Source organism: Clavelina lepadiformis, chromosome 1 (genome assembly GCF_947623445.1).
Source record: "Clavelina lepadiformis chromosome 1, kaClaLepa1.1, whole genome shotgun sequence".
NCBI classification, from domain to species: Eukaryota; Metazoa; Chordata; class Ascidiacea; order Aplousobranchia; family Clavelinidae; genus Clavelina; species Clavelina lepadiformis.
In genome coordinates, this window is record NC_135240.1 from 21,019,697 (window position 1) to 21,047,446 (window position 27,750).

The 27,750-nt window shown below is 40.4% G+C and overlaps 1 protein-coding gene across 4 annotated transcripts in view; it reads right to left on the reverse strand.

Annotated features, from left to right (window-relative positions):
* The window catches only part of LOC143461472 (protocadherin Fat 1-like), a 51,785-nt gene that overhangs the window by 3,158 nt on the left and 20,877 nt on the right, over positions 1-27,750 (reverse strand). For 2 of the 4 annotated variants that reach the window (XM_076959253.1, XM_076959249.1), the window contains exons 5-49: positions 25,752-25,819; positions 21,416-21,579; positions 21,070-21,220; positions 20,720-20,975; positions 19,139-19,275; positions 18,801-19,017; positions 18,516-18,613; positions 18,191-18,398; positions 14,339-14,588; positions 14,016-14,252; positions 13,578-13,851; positions 13,015-13,467; positions 12,731-12,892; positions 12,353-12,523; positions 11,742-11,925; positions 11,253-11,480; positions 10,865-11,076; positions 10,219-10,485; positions 9,972-10,128; positions 9,659-9,873; positions 9,402-9,588; positions 9,160-9,290; positions 8,820-8,961; positions 8,283-8,458; positions 8,081-8,177; positions 7,820-7,974; positions 7,431-7,588; positions 6,970-7,218; positions 6,650-6,818; positions 6,384-6,524; positions 6,121-6,274; positions 5,883-5,983; positions 5,662-5,794; positions 5,399-5,535; positions 5,194-5,295; positions 4,910-5,060; positions 4,641-4,807; positions 3,952-4,444; positions 2,017-3,688; positions 1,673-1,876; positions 1,333-1,595; positions 980-1,192; positions 700-806; positions 464-586; positions 112-193 (exon numbers count right to left, since the gene is read on the reverse strand). In XM_076959253.1, coding sequence (XP_076815368.1) covers positions 112-193; positions 464-586; positions 700-806; positions 980-1,192; positions 1,333-1,595; positions 1,673-1,876; positions 2,017-3,688; positions 3,952-4,444; positions 4,641-4,807; positions 4,910-5,060; positions 5,194-5,295; positions 5,399-5,535; positions 5,662-5,794; positions 5,883-5,983; positions 6,121-6,274; positions 6,384-6,524; positions 6,650-6,818; positions 6,970-7,218; positions 7,431-7,588; positions 7,820-7,974; positions 8,081-8,177; positions 8,283-8,458; positions 8,820-8,961; positions 9,160-9,290; positions 9,402-9,588; positions 9,659-9,873; positions 9,972-10,128; positions 10,219-10,485; positions 10,865-11,076; positions 11,253-11,480; positions 11,742-11,925; positions 12,353-12,523; positions 12,731-12,892; positions 13,015-13,467; positions 13,578-13,851; positions 14,016-14,252; positions 14,339-14,588; positions 18,191-18,398; positions 18,516-18,613; positions 18,801-19,017; positions 19,139-19,275; positions 20,720-20,975; positions 21,070-21,220; positions 21,416-21,579; positions 25,752-25,819 — 9,816 coding nt within the window. The remainder of the gene's footprint in view (positions 1-111; positions 194-463; positions 587-699; positions 807-979; positions 1,193-1,332; positions 1,596-1,672; positions 1,877-2,016; positions 3,689-3,951; positions 4,445-4,640; positions 4,808-4,909; positions 5,061-5,193; positions 5,296-5,398; positions 5,536-5,661; positions 5,795-5,882; positions 5,984-6,120; positions 6,275-6,383; positions 6,525-6,649; positions 6,819-6,969; positions 7,219-7,430; positions 7,589-7,819; positions 7,975-8,080; positions 8,178-8,282; positions 8,459-8,819; positions 8,962-9,159; positions 9,291-9,401; positions 9,589-9,658; positions 9,874-9,971; positions 10,129-10,218; positions 10,486-10,864; positions 11,077-11,252; positions 11,481-11,741; positions 11,926-12,352; positions 12,524-12,730; positions 12,893-13,014; positions 13,468-13,577; positions 13,852-14,015; positions 14,253-14,338; positions 14,589-18,190; positions 18,399-18,515; positions 18,614-18,800; positions 19,018-19,138; positions 19,276-20,719; positions 20,976-21,069; positions 21,221-21,415; positions 21,580-25,751; positions 25,820-27,750) is intronic. The other 2 variants (XM_076959252.1, XM_076959254.1) reach the window with 2 other exon arrangements.

Genomic DNA, 27,750 nt, shown 5'->3' on the forward strand with positions numbered 1-27,750 from the left:
AATCACTGATCTCATAGTTTACTAATACTATTAGTCAATTAACACTATTCATTAGTTAATCACAATTGCATGCAAATCGTTACACTGGCCAAGTGTGAAATGGTCACTTACTTTGCTGATCACTAAATGAGTGTTCGCTGACCTTTCGATTGGCTGGAAAATGGTGGACAGACGATGATGCCGATTCGTTAAACTGTTGTAGAAACGATCATAAATGATTTCTTGCGGTTAGTAAGAACACGAAAGTTATTGCTAGGCGTTAATAACAAACGAGTACAAGTTGTTCAGTCAAGTTAGCAGATTCTACTGCGATGTAGTATCAGTATATCTACTCGTTGTTATGCTTTGAAATTGTTAAAAACGGCACCAGTTTTGACTCTGATCCATGGATAATTTATGGATTTCTGTTCTTTTGCTGAAAAATCTTTGCAGAAGAACTGCGTTGACATTGGTGCAAACATACCTTAGCTGGGTCGTATTCTTGCCAAGAAGGCGGAGGTTTTTTGATGGAGTCGTTATCTGATCCAGAAACAGGAGAAGTCGGAGGAATTTGAGGGAACACGAGACACATGCGACGATTTCTTTCCTGGTTTGCAAATTTCGAGGAAAGCTTTATCGTTTATAAAGTCAAATTTATATGTCAAAGATTTATACAAACGTATGTGTGGCATCACCCCAAATACTGTCCAATAAACTTACTTGGTCATCTTGTAAAGGAATCATGTTGAAGGAGTCCCGCGAACTTCTCTGATAATCACTGGGACGTTCTGGGATTTGAGGGCGATTTGACCTTTGGTTGTAGTTATCTGACGAGAAAATACATTCTACTTAACACCTACACATCATGAATCAACTCAAAGTAGCAGCTTTCTTTTGCAAGTTACTATTTAAACATGTTTTCAAAAAGAAACAGAATGCCATTAGATGAAAACTTGATCACACAAATTAACAAGCCCAAGTCGTTTTCGATGACAAGAACCTGCATTGAAATTACTGGTCGGCTGAAAGTCGTGGCTTCTTCGACTTCCCCTTGTATATCTTCCGTCGCCTTTCTTGCTCCTCTTCTTATAACAAACAAAACAAACCAAACCCACAATGATGAACAGTAACACCACCACTGCTATGATGATGATATAAGGTTGAACAACGCCTTCATTGACTGATGGATTCTTTAAACCGTGGCAATCGACACCTATAGACCGGGAAAAGCGATTTTTTAGAAGCGTACTTTGCAAATAAAACTTCAAGTCACAGAAGCAAATGAACTAGTTTAAAAAAGGGGAACTTGTCTTATACACTATAACGGTTGTCCTTCGAGTGAATTTAAAGTACCGGAAGAGCAGTTGCAAGAAAATCCTCCTTCATAATTGTGACATTCTTCCGACCCTCCGCATCTTTCCTTGCCAGTCGAAGTCTCACATTCATTTACGTCAATCTGACAGTAGAGACCCTTCCACTCCGGCGGACACACGCAGGACGTGGCGGATTCACTTTGAACTACGCAAGTGCCGCCATTAGCGCACTGGTTAACTGCGAGGCAAGCTGATGGGATTTCGCAATGATCACCGGAAAATCCCGAGTCTTCACAATCGCACCTGCAGAGAACAATAAAAGTTTACAGGAAATACATTCTCAAACGTGAATATTGTTTCTTAAAATCTGAATAACTTGCCTGAACTCGTTTCCGTGACCTAAGCACACTCCTTTATTTTTACAGGGGAGAGGTCCGCACGGATCAGGGATCTCGCATCTTTCCCCATCATACTCCAAAGGACATTCGCACGCGTGCGATCCGTCAGAAAGCGGCATGCATCTTCCTCCGTTCAGGCAGGGAGTGCCGGAGCAAGCCTCCATGTTGATCAAACTGTTCCGACAACTGAACGAAGAAAATTTTACAGAAGTGTGACATACAGTAGCTACAGTAGTTTTTCACCGCTAAAATTGGAATAATGTTAATATTAATTAAAACATTTCATTAAGGTTAATAGCTACTTGATTAAAAGATAGTTTACTTACTTTGCTGTTACTCCAGAATGCTCCTCTACGATGTTGCCGGACCCACTAGAAGGCGCAGATGACGGAGAAGGAAGAGGGACATTGTTTAACTCTGCTCTTTGCAAACATCCACGGAATCCATGGCTTACATTGCGACGACTTCTAGTAGCAACACCGCTTCTACTCCTCTTAGATCTTCCGTCATCCGGCATCCCGCCGAAGGTTATGGATGTAAGATCAAGACGTTTTGCTCCTCCAGTCGCCTCTACAGACGCAATGTATGTTCCCACAGTTAATTTGAAAGCGCAGTTGGATCTGTCCTCCAGCGGTTTTATGTCCACATCATGCCAATGTCCATCATCCACATCTTGCACGTACCGGACCATCGACTGAGGACCACTTCCACAATCAAACGTATACCGCAAGAATCCTCCAAAGATTTCAAGTTTAGCAGAATGGGATGGTCCACGAGCGTAGAAGATGGTCGCCGCAGACTGGAAGCTCCGAACCCTGAAAGTTAACCTGAAAGGCGAATGGCGGCTGGCATCGGACAGTCGATACTTTATAAATGATCGCCCTGAGAACGTCATTGTCGATTTGGGTCGGCTGGGGTTTTCGCATCGATAGCCTTCCACTTCCGTCTCATCCGTGGCACACGTCTGATCACGTGGACATGGACCGCTTGAGCATATGGTCACACAGGCTGGGCCAACGTGCCCAGGTGAGCAGACACATCTCTTCTCACGCTTGAAAGTGGATGTTACAAGGCTGCGGCTTATAGTGGTCACCGGGTTTAAAGTTTCAGGTAGAGGATCCAAAGTTGGAATTTGTCTGCAAGATCCGTGCGAGCACTCATCTTCAGCGCAAAGGACGCCTTGGATGTCAGCAACACGGACTCTCAGTTTTTCTTCGATGAGGGGCCTGTTGTTCTCCAGGATCTTCCGGAGTGATTTCGAGAGATAAAAGCTTCTTGGGGCTTTAGCATCTGGAGGTTTACGTACGGCAAATAAAACATCAACCAGGTCATCTCTCGCTTGTACGGAGATCGTAAGTAAATCGCGATTGTGGTCGAATCCATTTGGTAACATCTCTCGGAGTTTATCAACAAAAAGTGCGTTGTAGCGGGATAAATAATTCTCTGCGTCATGTATTCCGCGGAATGAAATGGAAACACTGTTCTCTAAAGCTTGTTGAGTAACCCGTCGCACTATAATCGGGATAGTGGACGTAGTGGCCCGGCTACCATCGCTAACCCTGACTAATACGTCATAATCGCCCTCCGAAAGAGGCGTCTCCGCAGTTATGGAACCTGTGACAGGATCGATAACAAAGTTTTCGACATCTTCAGGAGACGCGAGAGAGAACCTTAGCCTGTCTTCATCAAAAGTATCCCGGTCAGTTGCCTGCAAACTCTGCGAAATGAGTCCCCGCTCCAATTCCATCCCCCGGAGGAAGATTTCAATCTTATGTGTTTTCATTTCCGGAGCGTACTGACTCTCTTTTATCACTATAATATTGAGTTGCAAAGGAGGTTGGGAGGTAAGATAGTAAGGATGACCGGAATCTGTCGCCTCTATGATCAGCTGGTGGACAAGCTCTTGGCTATTTTGTCGACGTCCATCTATCGTGATGTCATTAAGTCGAAGAGTTCGGCGTGATTTGATGAAGTTGTTCTTGTCCAAATAAAATAAGCCTACACGATACATAACATAAGGAATATATAAACAAATTTAAAAACACAACAAAAATTCAAGAGGGCATCTAATTTTTACTTGTGCAATATGCGTATTATGTGCAAAACGCACATGTACTACATAGTTAGACTAAACATACAGTCATAGAGCACAAGCCCACAACTGTGGCAAAATATCTTCTAACTATGAAATACATCGTTTGCGTTCATTTTCATCAATAATTTAGCTTATACACAACTCGTGCATGACCTATAACAGCTACCTGCATCGTTGCCAGAGAGAATTCTAAATTTGAACGGCCCTGCATTTCCCTTGCCGTCTTCGTCAGTGGCGTTCAGGCTGACCACTCCATGCACAACAGGATCACTCGAACTTTCGTGTACATACACTGTGCAATTAGCGCCATCTAATGAGCAGGAGATTTTATCAAAATCGCCACCAGTAGAGCTTGCGACCAGAAATCTAGGCCGATTGTCGTTGATGTCATCTACGTTGACAGTTATGGTTACTTCTGAGCTGAGCGCTGGACTCCCGCCATCGGTTGCTACAACAACAACACGATACGATCTCTGCCTTTCATAGTCAAGGCCAGGAGAAACGACGATAAATTTTCCTGTTTCCGGGTTTATGGAAAACGGAAGCTCTGCGTCACGTGACAAACTGAAAGTGACATTTCCGGCCAAGCCACTGTCCCGGTCAGTTGCGGGTATTGTACTTATTATGCGACCAACCTCGGCATCTTCTGGCACAGAAAGCTGAAAAACAGAATTTATTCACTTGAATGAGAAACATGCTAATATTACCAGTTAGAAACGCATATCAATAAACCAATAATAATCGCCTATAATACCTGGAAAACATTTGGTAAACATATTTATGGCGTTGCTTATCTATGCATCAAATAATTAAATTGGTAATTATTTTTAGTCTGACCGAAGTAAATTAACTGACCTCTCCGACCGGAAAGAATTCAGGACGGTTGTCGTTAACGTCAAGTACTTGGACGTGCAGTGTACAATCACTGGATAATGGGTGTTCACTGCGGTCGGACGCCGATATGGTCAGTACGTAGCTTTGGTCACTTTCGAAGTCGACTGTTGTGGACAATTTTACTTCACCTGAATACAAACGTTTATCGTAATGTTTCAATGACGATTGTCTGACGTTGCAAAATACAAAAAATGCATGTATGAAGATCTTTTATTTTGTATTTCAAAAACCTGTATTTTCGTTGATAAGAAATTTTCCGTGCTCATTTCCATACGTGATGGAATATCGGAGTTTGGCATTTGCTCCAGTGTCCAAACTCTTTGCCTCCACAGTGACCACACTGTGACCCGGTCTGACGTCTTCCCGCACAGTAGCCTTGTACTAAAATATAGAAAATAAGATTAAATGTCCACAAACCTGAGAAGTATCAATTTTGATAAGAAAAGGACAGACCAAACGAGCATATAGGCAACTGATTTTGTAAATGTAACGCACTGAAATGTGAGCAACTTACCTGGGTATCCCTAAACACGGGAGGATTGTCGTTGACGTCAAGGACTTGAAGACGAAGTCCTGCTCTTGACGATAAACTCTTTTCGCTGCCATGGTCGGTTGCCTGGTTCCAAAGTTGTTAAGTTATTAGAGAATCATTAGCCCACTTTTGAAGTTGTATACTTCGTAATTTTGACCAAAATAACATTATTTTGCTTCATACTTACCACTATCTCCAATTCATAGAACGGCACTGTTTCTCGGTCGAGTGGTTTCATCAACAGAATGACCCCGGTGTCCGGTTCGATGAAAAACTGACCGTTGATATCATCGGTAAGCGAATACGAAAACGTTCCGTTTTCACCTAAAAATAAGCGAATGATTTAAAGTTAACCCTGAAACACAAAATGTGTATCATATGCAAAAAGTGTATCAAAATGTATCACAAAACAAATTGCATAAAACTTCTTTCTTTTAAAATTAAATTTACCCATGTCTTGATCACAAGCGACGACTCTATGGATAAGAGAATCGACCGGAGCGTTTTCCCTCGCGGAAGTGCGCAAGGAGGATTCGACAAAATGAGGAGCGTTGTCGTTGACATCATTTACATCGATCAGAATCTACAGAGGAATTTTAGAATGTTTGCGTCATGAGCCTATTTTTTGATATCAAGTTCTTTTCGAGAAAAACAGAATGAGATATCTATACCTTGCTTGCACATGTAAGTCCACCTCCATCAGTAGCAGTCGCCGACAGCCAATACCTAGCAGTTGTTTCGCGATCTAATAGAGCTGCTGTAAAAAGCTCGCCTGCAAATAAAGCCAACAATATTTCATTTGCAAAATTACAAGTGATATCATATGTTTTTAATTCAACATAACATTTTCGTATACGTTTAGTAAATGCTTAAACTGTTGTTGTTTGATAAACTAACGCGCAATGTTACCTGTCCTAGAATCCAGGTCAAACATGTTCGAACCTTCACCGTCTAATGAATAAACAACAGTTCCGTAATTGCCTGCGTCATTGTCGTGTGACGTCACGAGCAAAACAAGAGTGTGCTCCTCGGCATCTTCCCGGACAGAAGCTCGATATGATAACTAAGGCGAAAGTTCAAAGGGTGAAGGTCAGTTAACGATGAAGCTTGACAACATTTGCACGATTCGTACATACTGGAGAGGTAGAGAAGGTTATAGACAGCATTCACACCTGCTCGCAAACTGGTTTGTTATCGTTGACATCTCTAACCGAGAGAACAACCCTGGTGGTACTTGTGTGAAGTCCATCTGTGGCTAAAAGCGTCAGATGATAGACGGACTGAACTTCTCTATTTAAGCCTTCTTTCATCACCTGAGAAATGCAGGTGTATTTTTAAAAGTTTTTAGGAAGAAATGAAGGCCATAGAATTTGAAACGGTCTGAAACTTCTCGGGATAAAGTGAACTGATTGTGAAATTACAAAACCTAATGACTTACTCTCAACGCAGCAGTGACCGAGTGGTCATCGGATGGGACGAGCTCAGATGATATTTCAAACAAACCGTCCGGGTCACCTTGTAAGATGTAGAGCTGCATGCGAGAGCCACCTTGCGAATCGTTGTCGGAAGCATGAATGAATTTCGAGGTCAGTTGCCCAATCGACGCGCTGTCATGTATTTGTGATGAAAACCATGGCAGAAGTACTTTATAAAGCATGGTGCTAGTACGATATGTGGACCCAGTTAAGCAAAAATGTTAAATTTATCAAATTGTATCAAAGGTATCAAAGCTTTCAGAAAAATATGCTTGTCACTCACCTTTCAAGAATAGACGCACGATATTCCGAGTGTGAAAAAATGGGTGGTTCGTCGTTGACGTCGATCACGTGGACAATCACGTGACATATGCTGTCGCGTTGCTTCTGACCGCGGCCACCATCACTGGCGCGCACTGTCAAGTCGTATCTGTCGGTGTTTTCCCTGTCAAGTGGTATGAGACTCCGCAACATTCCGGTTTCAGTGTCAATGGCAAATGGTAGAGTCGATTCGTCATCAGGTTGCACCAGACTGCATAGATCAATGTATATGTGTAAATTGCATTAACAAAACAATTAATACAAACTACGTAATCTATATGTTGTAGATACTGAACAGCGCAAGGGGAAAACAAATTGTGGATTACAGAATAAAATCACTTTGCTATTCGCCAACATTAAGCACTCCAAGGATATATGACATAATGTTATGAAGTTTTGAACATGGCAGTCTGGCTTTATTACCTGTAAGTTACTTGGCCAAACACGCCCAGATCAGGGTCGTTGGCTTCGACAAAAAGAAGATCATTGGTTGCCGGTGTATTTTCAACCACAGAGCAATGGTATTCAGATGACACAAACTGAGGGCTATTGTCGTTCACATCTGTCAAATTGACGGTGACCTACCGGACACAGAAAGCGTCAGAATAATGTTTTTTACCACGGGCATAGAACTTTTTAAAGGTTGCAGCTATCACTGAAATCTTGAAGAAGATTTTTTCAAGTCAACGACGGGATACTCGTGAAAGAAAAATTAACATCGGTAATAACGTAAATCTTGCTTAGATCGCACCTTTATATGTACTCGAATTTGTACATAGAAATCTATGCGGGTTGCAAAGTTCTTTACTTACTTTTGCAGATGCTACGAGGTCAGGTGTCGTTTCCACGACAGCCAACACGTCTATGACGTACACTGCTTGTTCTTCACGATCTAAGACTCGGGATGTTGTGATCACTCCAGTTAATGGATCGATGTTAAATGGATGCTTCCGAAGAGTCGAGTTTCCTGGGAAAAAATCCCAATTAATTCTCATTAAAATGATTGATAAGATGCTGTTACTTGATTGGTTGCATAACAACGCAACTGACTTTAATTTAGAGTTGAGACTAACCTGACGAGACTTTCTCCTGCTCCTCATCTGTGATGTAGAGAGGAGCCAGGAAGTATTTGATCGTGGACGAACGAACAGATGCTCTTACTCTGATAACCTGTATGAGGTTTTTAGATCGGTCAATTTTCATGCATCGAAAATGTTCAACTTTAAATAACATTAAGCCACAAACTTTGATGACATGAAATAAAGATAGTGATACCTCTGATCCGACATAGTTGTTTTCCGGGATGGAAGCGATCCATTCTTTCATCTCAAAACGCGGGACAGGATCAGAGTCGGATGCGAGATAGACGGAAACGGAGACCACGCTTCCTTTTGAATCCGGAGTTCCCCGGTCGCTGGCGCGAATGAAAAAGCTCAAAGTTCTCAAATTACCTAGTGAGGGAAACAACAATAAATCAACAAATATAACCGCGCAATATCCTGTTATATGGCGCTGACATTTGCTTACTCCATTTATCTGCCATTAGACTCAAGAAATCTTGCGCCAGTCTCCCTCAATTAAGTTTAAATAAAGACCTAAGACGGCGATGTGACTAGGATACGGGGGAAACGACAAAAGATCAAGGGACCCGAACAAACGTAAGCAAATAATAATAGGAGACCGATATTTAGCCCGGCTCTAATGTGTAAACACGTTCGGTAAACGAGACATAAAACAGCAGCATACAATAGCAGTCGTGTAATATTAACTCGAGAACAATTGTACATTGTTTTAACTGTCTGACTGCCTTACCCATAAATCTTGGTGTTTCGTGAATTAAAATTTCCCCACTGAAACTGTTTAGTCGAAAAAATCGTTTTGCGTTAGAATCGTCTTCGTCCCAAGAATAGCGAATTGAACCGTTTTTACCCGCATCTAAATCTGACGCAGCAAGCTGTGAAGAAAAGTTTCTTTCACTATGCTATTTATTTATTTACTTCATTTATTTATTCAATTGGTCCGGTATCGGTAAAAAACTAACTGTATTATTTTCTCTTAAATATTCTTCGTTTGATAACGTTACTTTTGATATTTAAAGATATTTGGACATTGGAATAAAATATTAGAAATATGTTTTATGTTAATCTGTTACCTTGATAACGTGGTCATCCGCCCTGGCAGAGCTGACCACTACAACAGCAACGTAACTATCTTGAGTAAAAATCGGGTAATTGTCATTGACATCCAAGACGTAAACGTTTACACGGGATCGTGCAATCGAACCTAAATCAAAAATGCAAGATTAAGTTTAAAATCAAATATGAGTAAAACTCGGGGTATAACTAAAATAACAAAGTGCACATGAATCCACTTGGCTAAATATTTCCTACTTACCCCTGTGGTCGGTGGCTGATACGTAAAAGGAAATAATGACGTCACCGTTTGAGTTCGCAGTGAAGGACTCTCGGTCTATTGCAGCTTCATTGAAAACGTTACCGGTATTGGCGTCAATGCGGAACATGTCAGAACCGGCATCCGGTTCAATGGCGTATAACAATGCTCCGTTACCGGTTGCGGTTACCTAAGATGTAGCAGCTACATAAGATACGGCCAATGTCTGTGCGTTTTTCCTAGGAAAAATCTCTACCAACCGTTCCTAATTTTCGTCCAAGACCCGTGTTCTCGACAAGTGTTATGTTGTATTCTGTCTGGTCAAAGGTCACCACAGATGGGGAGGTGTCATGTGACGTAACGTGAACGATGAAACCTGCCGATGACGTAAAGACACCGTCGGTCACTGATACATTGGCGTGGATGGCGATCAGTTCGGGAGTCATCTTTGCCACATCAGCCAAAGCAACAACACCTTGAGAGAAATGTTAGCGTTGAAACAGGTAAAACAAGTGAAAAAAAATTAAAATACATGTCTGAACCGGTTGTGCGTAGACTGCAATATAAATTTACCAGTGGTCGGGTTAATTTCTAATAAACTGCTTGTCGTAGAACGATGGAGTGTATAGACCAGCTTATCTCTGTCTTCAGAGTCGGCATCCCAGGCAGATATCTTTCCTATAAACTGGCCTGGTTTCGCGTTCACGTTGACATAAAATTCGTATGTTTCCTGCCCACAAAGACATTTGTAAGACGAAAAAGGAGACGACAAATTAACAGGATAAGTTACAGTAAATGATGATAGATCCTTGACCTATACCTTATTAAATTCTGGCGGGTTATCGTTGACGTCATCAACATACAACGTCACTGTGACGTCAGTATACAGCATGGGCATTCCCGAATCCGTCGCACGGGCAACGAAACTTAGTTTCGGTGTACTTTCATGGTCAAGTCCTCTTGCTGTCCAAACGACTCCGGAATCCGGATCCAGAAGAAAGAAGGTGGCATCCGAGGAGTCTTCATTAGGAAGAATTGTGTATCTTATCTGGCCATTGGCTCCAGAGTCAGCGTCAGACGCCGTAATCTAACACAAAAGATAATATTTAAAAGGAATAAAATTTAAAGTAATGATATTTAAACTGCATCAACAAGGACTACATACACTGAAGTAATCCATTTAAAACAACGCAAGATAAGCGTTTTTGATATTAGGGTTACTGAATACATCTGGGTGAAAAACAGCGTTTAATTGAAATGAAGGAATATTGAAAAATGTATAGAGTTTAGATTCTTATTACGTGATCGGATTATTGCGGCGTTGGGATTAATATCAGCACTTCCCAATTATCGTGATATCGTTTCTTTATCTTTGTGCAGGGTCATACCAGTACATCATATACCTACGTGGTAATGGCATAAACGCTCTAATTTCAGTCTTTGTTTTTCATCGATCTAACAATTACCTGTAAGACTGTGCTACCCACACGGGCGGTCTCACGCATCCTGGCCACGTATGAAGTTTGTGAGAAAACTGGAATATTATCGTTCACGTCAACCACGTCAATGTTGACGAATACGTCAGCAAAAGCACGTGACTTTGAGTCACGAGCACGAATCTGAAGTCTGTAGTGGCTCTGCGTTTCATAGTCGAGATTTCCAAGTGATGTTAAGGTGCCTGTGATACCAACTAATATTCAACACATATTACCAACTAACAGCTTCGTTAAGCCAAGTCAGGAATTTGTAAACAGCTCATAGTAAAGTGATAACAGTACGCGATTAAGTAAAGTCCAGTTTCTTTTTGCTGTCATATAATTTACGCAAACTTTGCATATTGTTATCTTAATGTACCTCCCACAAAGTCAATGTCAAACTGATGGAATGTGTCTCCGTATTCAATCGTGTAAAACACGTTCGAACCCTCGGGACTGGACGCCTGAATGTCCGTGGTCACAACTGTATGAGCTTTAGCATTCTCTGGTATTTCAAATCCACCGTATACCGGCTCAGTAAAAATCGGTGTCGCCCGGTTGATTACTGATACACGTAAGATGGTTTGGCTTGTAAGTAAGGGCGGTCCTGCAATATAGTTGTATTATTTTTGTGTAACAATACAATTTACATTTCACCTTCATATATAGTGCATTTAAAGCAAAATAATTAGTTACGTTAAATACAGGATATTACTTGATTGTTTATAGATTGTGCAGTACATGACAATAATGTCCAAATGATAGTATTTTAGTAGCATATTAAGCAAAGACATATGAAATAGCTTGCCAATTACATTCATATCAGCATAGTTGTAATCTCATATAATATAACCCTTAAAATTCTTACCAATGCTGTCAGCAAACACTGTGACGTTGTACTGGGCGTTGTTACCATCCGTGACCTCACCAGGTGTTTGATTTAAAACGACGACACCATCGCGTTCGTCGACGTCGAAAAGATGTTGATAAGCTTCTTCCAACCTGTACCTCACGATTCTGTTCCTCCCTTCATCCGCATCAAAAGTCCGGACCTGAAGAAAAAGGAACAATTCACCGAGTTTCGGTTTCGCCATTACAATATTTTTTGCTTCCAGTTACCAAAAAGGTTTATAATTGGGATGAACCGAATTTCTAAACAATCACAAAAAATCTACGTAATAATCAGACCTTTCAAGCCAAGTATAAAATTGAAAGTAACACGTATTGATATTCATATGCCTATATAACAGGTGATTAACCATAACACCCAAGGGATAGAACTTCAAAGTGTTGTTGACAATTTCCATATTTCGGGGTGATTTGGAGAGTTTTGGGGTTGGTATTAAATAAAGTCCATAAAATGCAACAATTTTGTACATAAACGATTCTTATTACGAGGTTTGGTTCATTCCAATCTTGGAATTACAGCAAGCAACTGAAATAATTCGGTAAAATATTACGATTAATTATACAAATTACCTGTTTAACAAGAGACCTCCGTAGAGCGTCAACTTGCACGGTCGCGTAATATGGTTCTCCAACAAATTGGGGTGGGTTGTCATTGACGTCGATGATCGTGATGCGTGCGATAGTACGGTCCCGTCGTTGCGACGAAGCCTGGAAATCGATGTGAACAGCTTCGACCAGTAGCTGATAAAAGTACAGGTTTCAGATTATTGAAAAACAAACGAGATAGTTGATCGAAATATTTACTACGAGTAAAAGAAAAAGTTTGTGCTTGTTCGTTTTGATTTTTTTTATTACTAAAATTTCTTATAACTGAACACATATCAGCTTATACACAATCACACGTTAATCAAATATGACCCAGCCTATGGAGTTTAATTACTCCAGTACCTCGTACTGCGCCTTTTCTTCGCGATCAATTGGAACTCCAGTTGTGCTTATCACGCCGGAGGTGCTGTCAATAGCAAAGTATGGTGTTGGGTTGAGAATGGAAAAACGAACGTTATCATCCAATTCCATTCCTCGAATACTGACAACCACTAAATCTTTCGTCTGCAAATACACACATCACTAGAGTAAGTAGGCCTTCTCTTATCTGTGGTACTTGTAGGAAGATAAAGAACGCTTTATACCAAAAAATGATTAATGTTAGATTGAAATATTTCGATATATACCTGTGTTGTGTTCTCCCTTGCTTGAGTTTCGTAAACCGTTTTGGAAAAAGTGAATTTTTTGTGACGTGGCATTTCAGTCACTGAGATAACTGCCACTGCTGCTGCCGTCTTCTTCCCGTCTGTGACTCTTAAACTTAGAGCAACCTCGTCAGCTTCGAGTGCACCTGCATCCGCGACGGATATGACGCCAGTGAGGGGGTCAATGACGAAAGCGGGATTATCGCTTCCGAGAGAATAGGTTAACCGACGTTTAGACTGGCTAGAACCAGTTTCAGGCTGTGCTCGTGTTTCTTGGCTGACTATAACTCCCTCGCATGTAGGAAGCATAACGCTTAGGTGGTAGTTGGTTTTAGTGAAAGTGACTACGGTGTCGTTCGCATCCATCACGCGGATATTGACGTGAGCATTGCTCGCTGAATATAATCGTGGACTTCCGAGATCGAATGCTTGAATCTAAAATAAGCAACGATTACAACGAAATTACAACATATATTGCAATATTCTAATAAAAACTTATTCAACTACGATAATCGAGAATAAATATTATAAAAACATAGTCTCACCTCAAATGAGTACTCTTTGACCATTTCATAATCAAACAATCCGGTACCAGGCAACGCACGTATCGCTCCCGTCGCTTCGTCGACGGTAAACCGTTCTGAGATCGCTTCGCTTGGTTTAACAAGCCGGTAAGCGATTCTTGCGTTGTCGCCGATGTCTCTGTCTGATGCACGAACCACTAGAGGCTTTCCATCCTCTTTCGTGATAAATGTTGATGCGGAGGAGACGTGGGATTCGTAGATCTTCCCAACGTAGAATAAAGATTCGAAAACAGGCCTGGTAAGGAAGAAAAACATCAGATTCTGTTAACAAATAATATTATCGGTTTCGTCGACAAACGAGAAATCACGTTAGCATGTTAAAAACTGAGCTAAGCAAAGCAGACGGTGCTAATAGCCTATACTAATGCAATGACTACATTAATACATTGTGACATGTACCTGTTGTCATTCACGTCCATGACGTTTACTTCAATATGAGCGGTGGATGATTTTCCTTCCGAGTTGATTGCAGTTACAAGCAGTTCGTATGATGTCACCTCTTCACGGTCTAGTTTTCCTTGCAACGATACCACGCCAGAGTGCGGGTTAATGATGAAACTGTCGTCGTCGTCATCAACGGATGTAACGTTGTAGGTGACACCAGAAGGCGCAGTGGCGGTCAGCATGGCAACAAAACTAAAATTTCAAAAAGAAGATGTTAATTAAAGTAGCGAAATAATATGACAAAAATATGAGGGTCCACGACAACTATGAGACATTACCTATCTTTTGGTGTGTCTTCTGGCAGAGCAATGGTCAAGTGATTGGTTTGAAATCGTGGGGGTGTGTCGTCATAAGCCCGAATGTCAATAGTCACTTTGGCATGATTGGCTAAGGGCTGCACCGCGCCATCAGAAGCCTGGACGGTGAATGAAGACCTCGAAACTGGGGTCCCATCCCTTGGGGCGAGTCGACGAGTGGGGTAAATGTCTCCTGTGCTTGGATTAATTCTCCATAGCCCTTCAATGTTACCTGGAAGGAGTAAATGTTCTCAAGTGAAATGTCATTTTTTTGGGGAAAGCTGTTTACAAGCTACCCAGATACCGAAAAAAGTGCCAGTACGCATCAAACAGGTACGCATCAAACAGGTACGCATTCGTGAGCACGCAAGAGCCGAGATGGTTTGAACTATGGTTGTTGAGCAATGTCCGATTCGTCGAGTCCTACAAAGCTGTATAAACACTTAACTGCGATCAGGTCACAAAACAAAGAGAGGAAATATTTGAAAGTCGATTAAAAGATTTCTTATGCGCGACGTCAGTTTGAAGGCGTTAAAAAACTGATCCCACTATAAACGCATATGTCAAAAGCCGTCTTTGTATCCAAAATCCCAACGCGTTTTTTGGATTTGCTTGTGACATCAGATATGACATCTGTGCTTTTGCAAACGGTTGTGGAGCATTAAAGGAACGCAGAGTACAATTGCTACTGGTTGTCAAAGCAAACAATCGATGTGTTCTCAAATCCGGTCAAGACTATAGCGTGGTATAGAGACACTGAACAATAAGATATACGAAGTTGATTAAAAACTGGGAAGACTAAGCAGCCTCGTTTACGCAAAACAGCATTCCTGGAGTTCAAGCACGCGAATGCAACATCGAAAATAAACAAATTCGACGAAAAGTCGGGGTCAATGTACACGGTGCTGTGGAGGGCAGAGCAAATAATGTTCCGCGTCCAAACGGCAGTTGAAATTCAAGTAGAGCTAAAACAATCAGAAGTCAACTGGGGAAAATGTTTTGGAGAAGAACGATCCGACAAATTTATTACACTCTTGGAAGACCATTTTAGGCCAAGAAATCACAATTAAAAATACAACGCCGTAACTTAGTGAGCTGGAATGCCAGATTTGTATATACAACTGAGGGTCGGAAAACCGAGCTATTATTTATTCAAGTGCACATAGTCACTTGTATGTGAGGTAGCGTATTCATAATCCTCGAGCGTTTCCCGTTCGCACAATTAATATTTTCAGTTGGTGGTGATTTTATCGCAGAACTGTGATTCGGTTCGCGTGACCACGGCCAAGCGAACAAAAGCCCAATACCAACTGGGTACATAGGTAATGGCAACGACTCGCACGCACCCCGTACCATTAACGCGCACGTGGGGGACCTGTTGACTACTTTCCGTTCATTTTTCTAAGTATATCCCTCAAAACATACTTTCAACATTACCGGGTCCGCTTGAATTGTAATTGAATGGAATAAAAGAAGTTTAAAAAACAAGGGAATTTGGTCCAAATACCTCGAGTATATGCACTAAGGTTCAACCGTCTCGTGCCTGTGTAAGCCTAAGTCGACGATTTGACTTATTTTCGCATTCCTGCCTAATGTCTATATCAGAGATTATAATGCCTAAGTAAAAAGTAAAATTTAAAATGACATATAATAATGGCAGAATCCGATAGCCGATTATCTTGTAATAATGCCTTTCATGAAAACCTCTAAATCTTTGGCTAACCTTAAAAGGTGCCCAAGGAATCTGCTTGGGGTAAAGTTGTTTGGATGAGTTATGATATTACGCAGATGGCCAAAACCGACTTATAATCCAATACCACATTAAAAATACAGCTCAGTCTACGGTTTGAGAAACGTGAAAACATTGCGGTTTGTGAACTATAAGCAACAATTTGCAAAATAATCTTTAAGTAATGGTGTGCTTGGTTAAGCTTTCTTAAAAAATACTCTCGGAATCTCTTCAGTAATGAAAGTATACGGTCGAGATTAGGCCGGAACTATTTCAAGAATTTTAAAGGGTCCCGTTAATAGCAAAGTTTTTCAGTTTCCAAACATAAATTGTCTCATTTATTTTAAAACGCTACAAAGCTTTCACATTTCTGACGACTTGATAGAAAGACATTTGGATTTTTTTATTAAGTTTCATTCCTGTTGGTTAAACTGAAACTTTTTTGTTTAGCTATTTCAACCTTGTTTGATCAACTTCGAGTAAACTTTATAATCAAGTATATGAAAAACTAGACTATTAGGTAAGTATTACCAAAATCAGCCCAACAACAAATAGTTTTTTCTAGTAACCATGAGGTCGCCGAAAATAACAGTAAGGTCCAGCTAACTGAATGTTTTGAGAATTGCTAAAAATCGGTACCACATGAAATGTAAGGTATAGCGCCACTTGACAATACGCTGAAAAGGATACGAGCATGATGAAGAGTGACAGTGCAAAATCTTAGACTTCATTTCTGCAATGCCAACGGGCCATAAAGAAAAATCAAATTTCACTAGTCAACAAAATATACCGAAATTAACAGAGGAAGCAGAAATTTTTTTTAAACAAATCGTGAATAGGATCATGTTATTTCCTCAAACAATGGAAAATACAAGGCTAAGCTTGTAAAATATTGTAATAGTCTCTCTAACACAAATGAGATCGTTTCAAAGACTATTTCTTTTTGAATTAAATTTCTAAATGGCCATTTTACAGAGGGGTGCAAACCAGCAAAAAGACAAAACATGAATCGCGGCTAACGCTAAAGCTATCAAAATCAGGCTGTATAACGCGCTTTTAGGTGAGTCACCTCTTAATGGGAACCTTCCAATGTACCAGGCAGCCAGAAAGGGACGAGATAAAACGAATGTAAAAACGTAATTGCTCCTGACAGAGAAGGAAAACCGATTGTACATTTCAATCGCCACTCGCGATTCGCTCACAAAACGGATGACTGAGTCACGTGGTTGCAAAATCTATCATGGAGCATGGGAAAGTCGGTTGAGTGGTTAGAAATACATGAGATGGTTGAGATAACCAGCAATTGGAGCTGATAAACTAAAAACTGCGACCGTTAGAGAAACACAAGATGTGTACCACCCGTTAGTAACCAGTGCTTACGGTTTCAACGTTTTGTTAAACCTGTATGTAAGTTATTTCCCTTGGTATATATATCCACGGGTTGCTGGTCGTATAGTTGTGTTTATAAACGATTGTGCCAACAATTATCCGAATTAAAAGAATCCCTGTAGGTTTAGAGGAGAATAAAGTCAAACCGTTCCTCTTCTGGGCCTCGAAAATATCACTAAGACGCCACTTGTCCTAGATAAACCAATATAGTGGCCGTATATTATCCAATAACAATAAATATCGCTGTGGTTCGGACGGAAAATGTGGTACTGTATATTCTGTGGAAATTAGATAACCTTCGGCCGAGGCTGCACATATGTGCTTCTTCAATCTATTTCCTTCAAGACCGACTTGTTGACATGCGTATTATTTCAACAGCGAATAATTTCCTTTGGTTTAGCCTTAGTAGAATCACAGAATTAATCAATACGTTACGCTAAAACGTTCCTTAAGATGGTGGCCTTTGATTTTATGATGAAACGGACGCGTTCGAAAAAGTGCCGTGTCTATGGAGAATCTCCCTTTTGTAGGACAGAGGAAAATCAATTACTGTGTTACAGCTACTGGTTGATTTTAAGGGCAGAAAGTATATTCTTTTAGCGAAGTGGTAATATAACTCATGTAGAAAGAAACCAATTCTCGGCCACATCTGACTTATTAAATATTAAGCGTAAAATCAAATTGAAAATAAGACATGTCAAACGTAAGCGGCTTACCGGCTGATATAGAGTAAATGACTCTTGCATTTTCGCCTTGATCTTGATCCGTGGCTCGCACACGCAGTGCAACTTTTCCAACGGAATCGTCCGCTCCCACTTGAGCGTCGGCAGCTCCGGTCATCACCAGAGCCGAGTAGCTGGATGCGGTGAAGCGTGGCGGATGTTCATTGGTGTCTTCTACCGTTATAACGACGCGACAATACGCCTGAAAAAATAACTAGGTAATTTAAAGCATTTCTACTTTTGAATACGTACTTGAAAAATGTAACTAAATTTAATGTATGCCGGTATTGTAAGATACATTGGAAGTAGATATCTTCACCTGCAGTGACCCTGGTGCGCCTTGGTCGTCAACCCCTATCGTTAATGTGTGTTCCCGCTGAGCTTCTCGATCCAGCATTACTGTTGTATATATCTGACCTGTACAAGTATACAACGCATGTTAATGAATCGCATTTAAAACGTCACTAAAATGCCAATGCGAGTAGCACAATATAGTTACAATATGCCATTCAGTTGAATATCTGACGGCATCAGTGAAACTCAGGACTCCTATTTGCAGAAAAATTTATCACTACAAGTGTTTTATCAAACCATGACGTCTTACCACGAGACGTGATGCGAAACTTGTCGCGGCTCAAAGGATCGATCGATCCTCTGATACTGTAGATCAGATCCTTGTTCCTCGCACTAATATCACCATCCGTTGCACTGACCCTGAGGATCGGAGAATTGGCGGGAGAATTTTCAGAAATGGATGCGTGATAAACTTCATGGCTGAACACCGGTCTATGATCATTGATGTCCCCGATCTGTACAGGAACCTGCAAGAAATTTTAGTTCCCTTTCGTCAAATGCTTACAGATTCGTGTGCGTACGTTGGATAAAACTTGCAATAGCGTTCGATTTTGGGCGTAAAACAGCGTACAAGCGTAGAAAACTTACGTCTGCAAAGTCGCTGTTGAAGCCATCCGTGACTTGAATGGTCAAATTGTAAAAATCTTTCCGCTCCGCATCCGGGTGTCCAGTTATGAACAAGGACCCATCTGAGTTGATGTGGAACATTCCATCATCGTTCCCTTCTGCAAGAAAAGGAGTGAACTTAAACTTTACTGCGAACCTACTGAGCTGAAATCTTTAACAAGCAGATTTGGTAGACAAGGGTGGTGAAAATTTTTTGCTGTAATTCTAAACACAAGAAATATTTTGCTTCAAAGAAGATGCTAAATATGATCTCACGCTTTCAATACTTGCACAAAAATGTACATATTGTGTAATCGATAGCACCATATGTGATAAGGGATTAAGAGTTATCGCAAACATAAAATTTGCATTGTGGATGCTTGATCACACATTAAAATGTAACGGAACCACCGATTAAGGTATCTAATCCCGAATCCTTTTCAATATTCACACACGCGCCACTCAAAGTGCCGCCACAAAATAAACAAAAAACTTCTTGAACGTTCGAGTATTATAAATGATAGCCTTGACAGTTAAACAGCTAACGTTACCATGAAAATGTCAAGTGCGTTTGTGTTAAAGGTATAAAAAAATGGAAAAGCGGTAATATCGATATGATCAATCTACTAATCGGCAATAACAGTATTGAATAACGCCATTAATCCTCAAGTTCAACAAATGTTTTAACCCTGCGGCTTTGAGTTTATCGCATAAAGCGCTTTTACTGTTGTGAGGACCCCACTAAAAGCTGTATGGTATCAGGACTCAAGGCTGAAATTCCGCAAAACGCTTGTCAGTCTTTACGAGTAATCGGATACCAAAATCGCGGCCTCTTAACATAGTGGTACGGTAAAAAGTTATGACTGTATGTAATGATACCCTTACGGGCAGGATCTCTGAGGATATTTATGATAAACATGTATCTAAATCATGAGCGCTTATGAATAACCTACTTCAGACTATATCGGGGGAAATATTTCGTAATGAAGTTGTGACGGCGATGTGCTTTTACTTCATAACGTTGCGCCAGTACGTCTGCAGGTGAACTATAATGTGACGTTTTGAAGTGATCAATTGATAATCCTCTTGCGAAAAAAGATTAGGTTTTGAGGTCAAGGGATTACCACGCTTAATGCTAATTACACACAAATGCAGATCTGACGCCGGTTATGTTCCAAGCCCGGATTAGTGCCAATCGTTGAAGTAAGATACTGTTTACAGCACACTACAGACATTGCACTCAGTCTTGGTAAAAAGACCGACGCTGCGCTACGCATGTGGCTTCACACATTTGACAGATCTTGCCGGGACCATTGCTTGAACTCGACAAAAGTCGGGCTGACATGAAAGACGAGAAAACGTGTAATCTTCTGTTGTTGATTTTTAATGGGGAGTTTTACGATAATCCTTTGATTGGATAATTTTAGGATAAAAATTATTATGAAGACCACACGAATTTTCCAATTGTCGAAATCTCTCATTTGAAGCAATTATCACATTTTCCCAGAGACCACGTAATGCGGCCACAATTCGAACACTTAAGAAAAGAAAAATATAACTCACGGATTATGTAGAACCACAGTCGGTCACTGTCCACGTCTGTCGCTTCTACTGTACGAATGTATCTTTTGTTTTTCACTTGTGTTTCGTCTCGTACGTATTCGACGCTAACGTGCTCATAGTACATGTTTATGACTTGCAGATCGTCGCTTGTAAACCGGGGTGCGTTAGCCGTCCGGGGTACATGCGGACCCCATTCTATTTCGACCCGCTTGATCTTCGACTTGCCTTGTGGCTTACCCAGATCGTAAGCAGCTACCTGTGAAAATGTGCATATCGTAAAATCCTGCTACAGGCTCGTTGCTGAAATATATCATCGCTTACTTTACTATCGCAATATCTGGAACACTTACTTTAATAACGCTGCGGTCATCATGAAAGGCTTGGTCTGTGCTGATAATTCCATTTTTTGGGTGAATAGAGAAGCGTCCGTTGCTGTTTACCAACTTATAGTCGATGTCGGCGTTGGGGCCAGAATCTTCATCAAGGGCAACCACACGAGCGCTGTAACAAAAATGACCGTCTGATAATGACTGCAACTGGGTTCAGCGGCAAAGGACATGGGTTAGATTACCGTTACACGAAAGCTCAGAAATCAAAATTACTCCACTATTCTTTTATATTACTGCTATTATTTTTGTTTACATCGTTTTTGGTTACTTAGTACGGAACAATATCTTAATACTCGGATCGACTTACATTGGGAAAGAAACTCTGGTACGATTCTTGGCTGGAAGTTTTATTTCGTCTTGAACGAAGCTGTCCGACAAAAACCTGGGAGAATTGTCGTTGACATCGGTGATGTTGACAAAGACCTTGATTGTCGTTGAAAGAGGGAAGTCGCCTCCGTCAGATATCCTGACCTGAAAAAATAAAACATGAAGTAAAACTAGCGCTCAATCGAGTAAATTTATCAAAAATTTAGTAAGAGCTGGCCGATGGAATGAATAAATAAGGGTGCGTATGGTTGTGGTGGTGGAAACCTACACCAAATGATGGTCCAAAAAATGACTGGCACGCGAAATAACCAGTTATGGTGTAGCGGTAGGTAAACAGGGTAGCGCGAGACGACATGCTTGACATAGGATCGCTGATCTTCGACAAATGGGGTCATGGATTAGAAACGGCTCGTTTATCGGAATAAACGGGAGTATTTCGACTCGCGTGTGCGTTGTTCATATTTGTAAGCAAAATAGTTCATGATGGTTGAAGTGTTACTCCGATGGTAAACATTGAGATTTTCAGGCGTAAATAGTCAAAACATCTCAAAGAACACGACCTGAAGGCATTTTATCTATAGCAGCACCACAGAGAAATAATCCTTAACTGTACCATCTTTGGACGATGGTTTAAAAAAGTTTTCGTGCTTAATGGATGCTAGTGAATAGACGGTAGCTACAATGAAACAATCCTACGGAGGCGCCGGCTTAAGAAGATAGTGTTTCACTATACCCGGCTGCAACTGAATAGCAAAAGGATCTAACCATTCAATTGAAATCCGCGCTTTAATACAAAGGAGAGGCGTGGACAGCAGGGATACAGTTCAGCAATATAATGTATCACAGTTATCTTGCGAAATCGGCAATTTCATTTCATCTCTGAGAGGAAAAGGGTCAAGCGAAGAGTTATTGATGTTTTCATTACTTGTTGGTAGTTTTTCACCAGAATATTGACCTCTAATGGGTTCGTCACTGCGACATTGTTTGTATAACCATGTGTCCCGTAGGGTAAGCTCTTGGCCTCGTATTTTTGCAGCTGCACGCTTTCACCGTCAACAAAACAAAGCGTTTACACGATGAAGCCCAGTGCCTGACATGTGGGCTACTTTTTATTAAACCGCGGTTAGACCGAACTGGCTAGGACATCACGTATGGGAGTAGTTTATTAACTTAATATAGCTCGAACAACGACGATAAGCAACCAAAGAGCCTGAAAGCAATTAAGTTATCCAGTGAACACGAGCGCGATATTTCAAAAATCTTAACAAATTGTCTAAATACGAGCAGAAATAATTTCTTCTGTTAAAAAGCAATCTCTAAATATTGGTTAGTGTTGACACGTTTTCCTCAAGTGGTGAAAGTGTCAAAAAATGGGCAAACAAAGAGCTTTTTAAAGACCTTGTTGATTAATTTACCAACATATCTTTTGTTGAACATAAACATTTGAGCTTGTAAACGTTATAAGCAAACATGCAAAAGTGTTTGTATGCTATACAAATGGCAAAATTATCTGATTTTGTATCTCAGTCTGCGTGTATGTTCTAACCCGTATACTTACTTATAAATAGACAGTTTGTTACGTTCAAAGTTCTGGAATTTGGCATTAGTTCGAACAGATTCAACAAAATAGCAATTAAAACAACCTCAGATCACGTTTTGTGAGCAGTTTTCATCTGTATTATCATCTGTCTGCTGTCGACTTTTAACAAACAAACCAAATTCTGCTTAAGGTCAAACACCCGTCAAACACAAAATATCCTAACGGAAAAATGATTTTATCATAAAAAAACGAAGTTATAATACCTAGAAAGTATACACTCATTATGCATGTTTGTAATTTTAAACTTGCCAACACTATATCGCTTGGTTTGGCGTCGTTTGCATACCCACTTGGGTGGTATTCTCTCTGGGTTGAAAATCTACAAGGGTAAGAAAAACCATATGAGCATGAAAAGCACTATCGTCTCGGCCGAGTGCGAATTCCTTCAGGGTGCTTTACAAATTGAACTGAGCCATGTGAAAAGTTACAACTGGCTCATACACTCTTACAGATTAGCGAGACAAATCAATTCGCGATAAAACGCTTTTGTTCAGCGAGCGGTTATCCAAATACTATAAATCAAGTCTAGTTAGCAACGCCCAAAAGAAGCCTAGTACGTCAGCAAACCGTGGTAAAATGGATAACTGGCGTTTTAATACAATGGGACTTCGAATAAAATTTGGCTTTGAGAAAAACATACGCCTTTTGCTTATCAGTGTTACGTAATGAACGTCGTATCAGTTGAAGATCGAGCAAAGTAATGGGACGAAAACACAGCAAAGATGTTATCTTTTTGGGGCTGCAAGGGTTAAAATTACGTCATACAAAGGGTCATGCTGGCATTGCTACCAATTAGCCTGAAATACCTCAAAACCGCGATTTGGCTCCCGGCTAAGCACATATTGCCTATTTTACAGAACGCTATACTTCACCGTTGAATGTGAAAATAAAGAATTTGTATACATAGGAAGTCACTAGCTCAAAGCAATGTGTTTTGCTTCGTAATGGGACTCATCGTTTGTATGTATTGTAACCTATGTATTGTACTCGTTTATATTTACGAATACTTTTCGATGAAGATCGCAAATGTAGTTTGGCAGAAGTTTTTGTAATGAGCCTTTTTATAATAATTGTGTTGGCCGAGTCTTGAAAGTTTACGTGTCATACCCAATCATTTACCCAAAACGTATCATATGCGTCTATCCAATTTCAAGTAAAATCAATATTACTAAAAATGAGTGAACATATCGTGAGCCCTAGATTTAGATTTACCTTAAACAACTTTTAAAGTTTATTAAATAAAAGGATCTCATTTGTCTGGGGTGAAAAGTTCTGAAAATTTACACCACATTATTGACTTGTTGACTTTTGCTTTGCAGGTCAAACGAATTATAAACATTCAGAATGTTGATCATGGCATACAAATGTGACACAAGGTTGCGAAAAAAATAGAACCCTTTAAAATGGAAAATGTAAACATGTGGCAAATAAAGTCTAACAAAAAACGAACAGAATCACGATGAACTGCCAATGATTTGGTGTTTCAGCTAAACGTTGACCTGCGACAAAGGTCACACATCATCACCCCTTCAAACTCATATGACTTGACAGTTAAATCGTGACATAATCCTAAAAAACGAAAATGATGACTGACTGATATAGGGAGTGGAAAATCTTTAGAAACCGCAGACATTTTCCCGAATTTAGATTCTTCAGGAATTCGTTTTCTGTATTAAGTGATGATAAAATAGTTAACACTGTTTTCAACTCGTCGTGAATTACGTGAATTATTACTTCTTTCATTGAAACTAACCATAAGCAAAAGTTTAGTGGGTTAATTGAAATTTCCTTTGTTCTTCAGCAAGTGAGTGAAAGCTTGTTTGGAAATACAGACTTTTATTACATTTCATCAGAGAGCGTTTAAACGTTCCCGAAACAGACCGAGTGTGGTATTGCGATGTAAACATTTTTTTCAAATATTGCGTAATTAGTAAATGAAAAAAAATAACCTTTAAAAGTTTAACAATGAAGTCTATGATATGCTATGTGTGTACAACAATGACGATAATTATTCGTTAATGTACTGTGCACACAGCAATTTACGCCAATGAACAGCTCGTTATGATGCAAGGTTCGCTTCCATTGCGTGGGTGTCCGACGTTAATCGAATATTGAACGAGTTGCCACTAAAAATTCACTTTGCTAACATACTGCTGCTCAAATGCTTAAGTAGCTGCGGTTGTGAAACCCTGATAGGATAAGGAGGGGAATCTCGTGGGGAGTCGTGACGCAGGGACACTGCTGGTCATTTCAAGTGTCCACTCATAACGTGTGACGTATTAGCGGCCCGGTCCTACAGGTTCATCTGATTCAACACGACAACGTGCTTGTGGTTATTCAAGAAGTGGTTTAGTTAAGTTCTTCAGAGCAAATGCCATCGTTTCAAGGAGTTTGGGGAAGAGATGACTAATTTTCGTAATAAATTGCTGATTAGACCGTATTTGAGTCGCGGGAAATCTGTTTAAGAAAATGGTGTCAATAGCGGATAAGCTAGTAGACTGCCTTTTCGAGTGCTTTCTAATATCCATGTCAAGGCATTGTTACGTGGTGCTGGTGTGGGTTAGTTACGCAGAAAAAATTTCCTACTACATCACGTGGTATCACAACGTTTAACTGTTTCATTCATTACCGCGTATAGAGTCAAAATCTACTGACTGTAAAGAAGCTTAAAATAAATTATTCATAAATGTGAAAAACAATCCAGGTGCCGACATACCTCGAATGTAAGATTGCTTGGGCTGACAGTTTCTCGATCTAATTTTCGTGTATTTGTCCTCACAATACCTGGAAAGGAAAAGGCATAATTATTAATCGTGTCACCAACCGTTTCAAATATTTACGAAAAGCCGAAACCATTGCTGCCATTGTCAAAGTCGCAATGTTAATGATACAATGTATTGCCACAACAGTAACAAAAGCAATAATCTGCTTGTTAGTTTACGGTAAGGTTACCGATGCATACTACATAGATGTAAATTGGTCTCGATTACAAGATTGACATCATTTTGCATGCAATCTAGCTATCTGTTAGCGTTTCAATGAGGCTTCCTGCTTCGGTCGACAACACCGAAAAAGCAAAGGGCTTAAGGGCACTGTACCCCGCATTACATATGACACGACAATGTGGGTCAGAAAAGGGAAGTACACTTAATCAAGTTACTGGATAGTTTTCATTGCGTTCTGATAATAATTTTTGAATTTGCACAAGCTAGCATAGCGTACAGTTTCCTACAATGAAAAATATTCAAAAAATTCGCACAAACAGCGTTTTTGACATGAAATTTGATATTTGTTTTATAAAAGCAGTAACAATTAATGCATGCTGCAGGTAAACCGATATTTGGGAAAGAGCAAAAGGTTCATGCGTTAACAAGCCTTCTAGACACTTGGCAGCAGGTATTGTTTGTGATTTAAACATAGTCACGAGACTGAGGTTGTTTGCTTTAACCGCGGCGTTTTATAGCTTAATAACCCCGGAGTATCTTAAAACTTTCTGTGGGGTAGAAAATCTTTTCCTTTTATCGTCTTGTTTCATGGCACAATCGTTTGGTAGTAAGATTTGTTGATAAACGTATGGTTATCGGACAATACAAACGACATACCGGGTCCTCTAACAACATATCAATCAAGTAAATGATTAGCGCGGACTTAATTAACTGTAACCTGACAGCGTTGTGTCCATAGGGTCTATGTACACAAGCCCTTGCGCTTTATCTTTAATGAGAAATTTAGCTGATCGCGCTGATGAAACATGTCGTAAAATTTACGTCTGCAAACCCATAAAGCGTTAACAAACTGGAGTTATTGTAAATGTCGTTACTTTCTTTTGACACATTGCAATCCATAGGAGTCTAAAGTTCAATGAGGAACATCGGTGAAAGTCCGGTCCTGTATAACAACCGTATCTATGCAATGCCGTGGCATCACAGAAAATGTAATGCATGCTGGAGTAAAATTCATAACGACATTTAACCGCTTCACGACCGTAAACCATCACAGTGATAAATTATTTGTGCATACTGTAAGGAAGATGGCACGACAAAAATACTAGATTTACGTAGCGTTACTATTGTAGCGGGTAAATCAAAGACCACAACAGAAAATACATGACCCCACTCCTCGCTATAATCCACCACAGACTTTCTAGATTACTGCGAATATTAACCACGACCGTTTCAGTCTGCATAGAAAACCAATTTACGCGGCTTTCTTTTTGGTATTTGTGCAACGTTAATCTACGCTCGGAATTCAGGCCATCTAGCACGTAAATTCGTAATACGTGCTGATCTACGACCCATCGAGCCTATATGGAGATGTACCCCGTGGATCCGTAGACATTGTTGAGCACAATGGGTTGTCAAAGTACGTGAAATATTTCTAAAAGCAACGCTGGGTTCAATGCCAACGAAAAAGATTTGGAGCGATTGACGAGGGTGCAATTTCAGCTTGGGCCAGGTAAAACCGGCACAAACCACATCATACACATTTTTAAAACTCGTAATCTTATGGTTTGCACTGATTCATCCCAAACAAGACAAACCAGCGTCAGCGCCGAACACGAGACACTGCGTATATGCAGCCGGTTTTTGTTGTGCTGGCCTTCGCCCGTCCTTTCAGAGATTTTGCTTGAAAGGAATTCACTAAAAACCCCGGTAAACAAAAAACTGAGAGGAAATGACAGTAGATGGGGCAACAGCATGAAAACAGTTACAAGA